Raw genomic sequence first — 7637 nt, 5'->3', positions numbered from 1 at the left:
CAGTCACACTCGAGAAACCCGCACGCCAGGACCTGTGAGTTGTAAGCAGTCACACTCGAGAAACCCGCACGCCAGGACCTGTGAGTTGTAAGCAGTCACACTCGAGAAACCCGCACGCCAGGACCTGTGAGTTGTAAGCAGTCACACTCGAGAAACCCGCACGCCAGGACCTGTGAGTTGTAAGCAGTCACACTCGAGAAACCCGCACGCCAGGACCTGTGAGTTGTAAGCAGTCACACTCGAGAAACCCGCACGCCAGGACCTGTGAGTTGTAAGCAGTCACACTCGAGAAACCCGCACGCCAGGACCTGTGAGTTGTAAGCAGTCACACTCGAGAAACCCGCACGCCAGGACCTGTGAGTTGTAAGCAGTCACACTCGAGAAACCCGCACGCCAGGACCTGTGAGTTGTAAGCAGTCACACTCGAGAAACCCGCACGCCAGGACCTGTGAGTTGTAAGCAGTCACACTCGAGAAACCCGCACGCCAGGACCTGTGAGTTGTAAGCAGTCACACTCGAGAAACCCGCACGCCAGGACCTGTGAGTTGTAAGCAGTCACAGTCGAGAAACCCGCACGCCAGGACCTGTGAGTTGTAAGCAGTCACAGTCGAGAAACCCGCACGCCAGGACCTGTGAGTTGTAAGCAGTCACAGTCGAGAAACCCGCACGCCAGGACCTGTGAGTTGTAAGCAGTCACAGTCGAGAAACCCGCACGCCAGGACCTGTGAGTTGTAAGCAGTCACAGTCGAGAAACCCGCACGCCAGGACCTGTGAGTTGTAAGCAGTCACAGTCGAGAAACCCGCACGCCAGGACCTGTGAGTTGTAAGCAGTCACAGTCGAGAAACCCGCACGCCAGGACCTGTGAGTTGTAAGCAGTCACAGTCGAGAAACCCGCACGCCAGGACCTGTGAGTTGTAAGCAGTCACAGTCGAGAAACCCGCACGCCAGGACCTGTGAGTTGTAAGCAGTCACAGTCGAGAAACCCGCACGCCAGGACCTGTGAGTTGTAAGCAGTCACAGTCGAGAAACCCGCACGCCAGGACCTGTGAGTTGTAAGCAGTCACAGTCGAGAAACCCGCACGCCAGGACCTGTGAGTTGTAAGCAGTCACAGTCGAGAAACCCGCACGCCAGGACCTGTGAGTTGTAAGCAGTCACAGTCGAGAAACCCGCACGCCAGGACCTGTGAGTTGTAAGCAGTCACACTCGAGAAACCCACACGCCAGGACCTGTGAGTTGTAAGCAGTCACACTCGAGAAACCCACACGCCAGGACCTGTGAGTTGTAAGCAGTCACACTCGAGAAACCCACACGCCAGGACCTGTGAGTTGTAAGCAGTCACACTCGAGAAACCCACACGCCAGGACCTGTGAGTTGTAAGCAGTCACACTCGAGAAACCCACACGCCAGGACCTGTGAGTTGTAAGCAGTCACACTCGAGAAACCCACACGCCAGGACCTGTGAGTTGTAAGCAGTCACACTCGAGAAACCCACACGCCAGGACCTGTGAGTTGTAAGCAGTCACACTCGAGAAACCCACACGCCAGGACCTGTGAGTTGTAAGCAGTCACACTCGAGAAACCCACACGCCAGGACCTGTGAGTTGTAAGCAGTCACACTCGAGAAACCCACACGCCAGGACCTGTGAGTTGTAAGCAGTCACACTCGAGAAACCCACACGCCAGGACCTGTGAGTTGTAAGCAGTCACACTCGAGAAACCCGCACGCCAGGACCTGTGAGTTGTAAGCAGTCACACTCGAGAAACCCGCACGCCAGGACCTGTGAGTTGTAAGCAGTCACACTCGAGAAACCCGCACGCCAGGACCTGTGAGTTGTAAGCAGTCACACTCGAGAAACCCGCACGCCAGGACCTGTGAGTTGTAAGCAGTCACACTCGAGAAACCCGCACGCCAGGACCTGTGAGTTGTAAGCAGTCACACTCGAGAAACCCGCACGCCAGGACCTGTGAGTTGTAAGCAGTCACACTCGAGAAACCCACACGCCAGGACCTGTGAGTTGTAAGCAGTCACACTCGAGAAACCCACACGCCAGGACCTGTGAGCAGCCTCCAGTCAACGAAAAGGCAGTCATACAATCCCAAGGATATGAAATCTGTCAACAACTCGGGGTGAGGGGGCTTGGAAGCAGTCCCTTCCGCAGTAGAGCCTCCAGATTAGAGCACAGGTGCAATCCACACCTTGACTGCAGCCTTGTCAGACCCTGAGCAGGGGACCCAGCTCAGCCATATTCAGACGCCTAACCCAGAAAACTGCCAGATAATAATATGTGTTGCTTTAAGCTGCGATGGTTGTAGTAAAATGTTATGGAACAACAGACTAACACAACCTCTAAGCTCCCTGGGGGTGCCCCCTTAGGGAACAGTGGGGCGGGGGAGGAGCTGATGACAGTTACAGCTAGTACTTACAGACTCACCATGGGGCAGGCACTGTATTAAGATTTTAGGCAGCTGATTTATTACCCACAACAGTCAATTGTATTAATTGACCATTGTACAACACAGTCCCCTTCTTGAGACAGGGAGGCAGGCAGACCCATGTTTGGCAGCACAAAGCCTCTGTTCCTTCCTCTCTATGCAAAGGCAAACAATTCCCTATCAGAAAGCATGTGATCTCTGCTTTAGAAATTCCAGAATCTGTGGGCCCTTAATCAAGGAATTTTTTCCTTTAGCTACTGTCAGCTAGCTGGATTTTCGTGTGTGTCATGAAGCCTACTGAATCTCAGGTATCCAGCAGAGGTACAGGCCTCAAGACATTTCGGGACTCATCTTCTGCCACATCTTCCCTGAAGCGAAGACAAGAAACGTTAAGGCACATTTTTCATTAGAAAAGAAGTTTTATTTAAGGTAGACACAACAGTGCAGAACAAAAACACCACTTCACTTTTATGTATAGACACAGTAACCTTGGTGTTCAGCCTTTCAACTCCCCTTAAATATCAGCATGGTCAGAAGGCAAGGCGTGGACAGGTGACTTATGTGGAAATATGAAATAGAATGGTCAAGGCTCTTGGTTTTTAACAGTCATTTTCTAAGACTGTAATTTGTTCCAATCCTTCAATCTCTGTGGAATAGAAACCAAATCATTCTTCCAAATGAAACAGAAAGAAAAAATATATATATTTTTCTTTAAAAGGTTTGAAAAAATGTAGTCATTAAAAAGAATGTAAATTATGCCTAGAGCACCACTTTATGGAATACCGTTAAGTTGTCATTACCGTGCTAAAAAAAGCCAACTTGTTAAAGAGGAGCTGATGGCTTCAGTTTTTGTAGAAAACTCTTGGGACATTGCAGAATTCTTTTTTCCTCTTCTGATGAGGCACAGAGAAAGCATTCAAGGCAAGAGAAACTTTTACAACTTTTAGGAACAATGACTGATCAAATCACGTGCATTAAGAGACAAGTATTCTTACAGCAAAAAAGAGAATCCCCAAACACAATACATTTCATCTAAAGAAGGCAGGACAAACCAATCACGGATGAGCGTGTATTACATTCCATAAATGACACAAATGTCATCTTTGCCAAACTTTCTCAAAGGTTTTACTTAACTTGTGAAAAACAGGACAAAAATGCCAATGACTGCCCAGGAGGAGCCATTTCATCCTAGTACCCTCAGATGAAATTACTCAGAATTGCACATTTCAGTCAACATCCCTTTTCAAATTATTCTGGGAAATTACAGAGACCTTTATAACTTCAATTGCCCTAATCACTGGGAGGCAACACTGAAAACTTGTATTAAACATGGAAAGGATCACAATTCACTCCAAAATAAAAGTTAAGAACTGTCACTACTTACATGCAGAAATCTATCCATTTGCAGAACGGATCCTTTCTCCAGCAAGAGGCTAAATAAGCCTCCCCTCCCCTGACTTGCAGAGGACCATTTGCCTTTTAAAATCAAATTACAGTTGTCCAAAAACTAGGATTTATTATAATGGTGTGTTCTTTTGTTCAAGTATTTACAGAATGCCTAGTCCATGCCAGTCACTGTTCAGGAACTTGTGATATGGCAATGGGTTTAAAACGAAATAAGCAAAAGAAACCAACACGCATGCATTTTAAAAGCTGTGCAACAATCTAGCTCTAAGCGTTGAACAGTTCTCACAGGGTCAGTGCATGCAGTGCCCTGCCGCCGTCCCAGCTTAGCTCATCCTTGCAAAGGAGAGGGTGCCCAGAACAGGAAGCCTCCACAAAAGAAACACAAACACCCCACAGGACCTGCCATACAATGTGGGACATTTCTCCATTTCTCCCAGGACGCTCACGAAGTAGGACAAAGCATCGTGCATGTCAGGGGTATGCCCACCCTCCCCCAGCCCAGCGAGGCTGGCTGCAGGGGACGATGCCGTGATCTGGAGGCTGAGGACGCGGTCCACGCAGACCCCTGATCAGGCTGGGCTACTGCCCACCCCCCGCTCTCTTAACGGACTCTTTCAGTCTGACTTGAGGAAACATTGTCATTTACTCAAGGGGACAGCTCATTCTAAGTGTGTAAACACTAATCAGTAAATGAGCACCTGACTTACTGCTGGGAGCAGCGACTTTCCACAAGGGCTACGGGAATCTCCCTACCACGTGGCTTGGTCCCCAGCCATTAGAGCCAGCTTCTTAACCTGGGGGGTATGGACCACGAAGACCCCAAGGGTATTTAGCATTGCATGTGTGTCTGAGGAGAGGGTCCCTAGCTTTAGAAAATATATTTACAAGAGGGTTTGTAACCTCCTAAAAGTTTAAGAGCCTCTGTCTTAAGAGAGTGTCTGCCCATTATTTGGTGAAATTAGAGGAGCCGGACACTGCTCTGAGAATGGTTGGTCAGACCGCAGACCCAACACTGGCGCTAGAAGCCTGGGTGAGAGGACATGTGATGGTTTATTAGGAAGACACTGGCCGAAAACAAAGTTAGCTGATACATGCAGTGGTCATTTAGGATCTGTTTGCCCCCTTTTGTAAAGCAATGATTGATTCCTCATCCTTGGGAATCTGCTCAAAGGTAGTCCTCACCTAAAGCCAGCAGTGGATGGAGAAGTTAACTTTCCTAATAACGCTTTTCCTCAAGTCAAAATGTATGGCCAGACGTCCCCATTAGCCTCTTATTGCCGTGATTGTTCATGGACAGTATCATGTACCTCCAGGCTTGTGTTCCCCATGTCCTGCAAGGTAAGGTACAAAGAGCGATTGGAGCTCTTTCTGTTCAGAATCACTGTCTGTGTTACTGTTTTGTTCAAGCTTCAGCTTGGGGGATACGTGGCTAAAGAACTTCCAGGAAAAACAATAACTAGACTCTCAAAACTATTAGCTAGAAATGATGGGAAAGAGAAAAATAGTATTGTGTTCCCCAAGAACACAGCATTTGCTGGGAGTTCTCTGGAAGGACCTTCATTGTGGTTATTACTCTTCCTCTTGGTACCTGCCTCTGTCTTCACTGCCTTTTACTAGTCTCTGAATTCCTCCAAGGTGGGCACCGGCCTTATTCACATCCACGCAGCCAGTCACTAGCTGACCTCTGGGACATCACAGATGCTACTGGAACTCAGAGAGTAGGGATAGGAGGGTGCACAGATGTTAGGGCTCTAATTAAAGAATTACATGTCACAGGGCTGAGAGAGTTCCTGATTTCCTAAAATAACATATCCACTTCAAACTATAAATTAGGGCAGTCTATAAAGAATCTGAAACTTTGGGGAAAAAAATCAAGTTATAGAAAACTATATTTCAGAAAATTTTCAAATTACACAAAGAAACAGGTGGAGAGAACTATAATACAACATCTGATACAGTGATATAAAAAAGTAGCAAAATCGATGATTTAGATTACCGACATTTCTAAGTCACACTATAATTCAAGGGTAATAAATATTATGCAGTAAGAATAATTTAAAACACTGATTGAATTCTGGATATTTATTATTAGCTTTCCATCTCAGAAACCATCGCAGAAGCACAAATAAAATCCACTTCTGCGAATATTCTGAAAGGCAGAGAGCAGCTTATGTAATTAGATCAGGTAAACAACTGCCCCTAAGAGCCACACATAAACTTTGAGGCTCCTGAGGATTATTCAGTAGCAATGTACTAATTTTAACTTTCCAAGAATAAAAACAGGAAGGTCCACAGATGTCCTTTTTAAGAATTTTGTATAAAATGTAAACATAGTTGGGATCTATTTACATGACTGGAATTGGGAAAAGGTTTCTGATATTCCCAGTCAGCCTTGAATGTTTACGAAATAATGTTTGGTTGATACACAATATACCTATTTGTAACATTTATTCTATAATTCCACATTAATGCTAGAATGTTCTTCCCAAATGGCCTCAATTCTGATATCATACAATTCTAAAATTAAATGAATTTTTCAAAGATGTTTTTAAATATAAATAAACTGCAAAATTGTTCTGGCTCTGAGCGCATGTTAATGTGCATATGGCAAATGTCATTTATACATTCTGATCATAATAGGCAAAAAATGTCCCTCACTTTAAGCCTTCTGTGTTCTGTGAATTTGCCTCAGTAACATCCTGTCTCAAATGCTTTTTGATAACAGAGGAATGCCCTGCAGACAACCTCTTCTAAAGTAGCCACTTTAACTTGTTCTGTATGCTTGCTTTCCCCACTGGGTTCATTTACAAGCATTCCTTCCTGTATGGAAGTCAAGAATTAAACATCCTTTCGACTCTACCTTATTAACAAAGTTCTCAGCCAGAGCAGCACTTGGGTCCACTGCCCTTTGCAGCGCAGGGCATCACATGGTGGGTAGAGGGTCTCAGTTGGCCACGGGTGACAGGTGGCAGGGCCCAGAGCCTGGTTATGAGAACAGAAGCCAGCGGTTCTCCCAGTGTAGGGCACCACCAGGAAGAGACCCCCATGGGTCCAGAGTCAGTCAGGGAATGTTTTATCCTCCAACCGTCATTGGGACATAGATGAGATTCATATTAAATTATACCCTGACATTATCATCCCATAAAACAAAACAAAAAGCTCCCCAAGTCCTTGCTCTCTGTAGTTCAGAGGTTCTTTGCACCATCTGCACAGAAAGGCATTTTGTTTGTGGCACTAAAGCACTACTCCTCTTCCTGGAACTAGCCTTACCACTTTTCGCGTAGACACTTGCCGAGGCTTAGTTGTTTCCACGTTGTCTCGTACGAAGTTCATGAACCACCCTCCACAATGTTTGTTGACCATCGTTTCCACCAGAGATTCAGTAAGACACGCTCAGAACCTCTGCTGAGAACCATTTACTGCCAATCAGCTGGGCGCCTGCCAGAGGTGCTGTAGCCAAAACGAATCCCAGGTCAAAGTCACTGGAAGTTCACAGGACAAAAATCATCAGCAAGAAGTGTCCAGAAGTCTCTGTCGGGCATTCTTCTCTTTATTATTTATTTTTGTTTCACTGTGTACACTCAAATCTGCCAGAACAGAAAACAAGCATTTATGATGGAAATCCCATGGCAGGTTCCATCAGCACTAACTTTTCCTCTGCTATCAATCTAGCTGTTGGTTTCTGCCTTATCCACTTAATCTTAGCTTCACTGCAGAGCAGCTGAAGGTGGGTCAGGGAGACAAGTAACTCAATAAACTCCCAGTCCCTTTTGTAAGAGACAGAGAATGACCAAC

At 46.2% G+C, this 7637-nt stretch overlaps 1 protein-coding gene across 1 annotated transcript in view; it reads right to left on the bottom strand.

The window, feature by feature from the left end:
• Positions 1–2834: 2834 nt before the first annotated feature.
• Positions 2835–7637, bottom strand: part of PANX1 (pannexin 1) — a 53479-nt gene continuing 48676 nt past the window's right edge. The window contains exon 5 of the mRNA XM_061120824.1: positions 2835–7429. Within this exon, the coding sequence (XP_060976807.1) occupies positions 7350–7429 (80 nt within the window). The 3' untranslated portion in view covers positions 2835–7349. The remainder of the gene's footprint in view (positions 7430–7637) is intronic.

The sequence above is a fragment of the Dama dama genome, chromosome 2 (assembly GCF_033118175.1).
Source record: "Dama dama isolate Ldn47 chromosome 2, ASM3311817v1, whole genome shotgun sequence".
In the NCBI taxonomy this organism is placed as follows: Eukaryota; Metazoa; Chordata; class Mammalia; order Artiodactyla; family Cervidae; genus Dama; species Dama dama.
The sequence above is the reverse complement of the archived record's forward strand: the minus strand, read 5'-3'. Positions and strand labels throughout refer to the sequence as shown.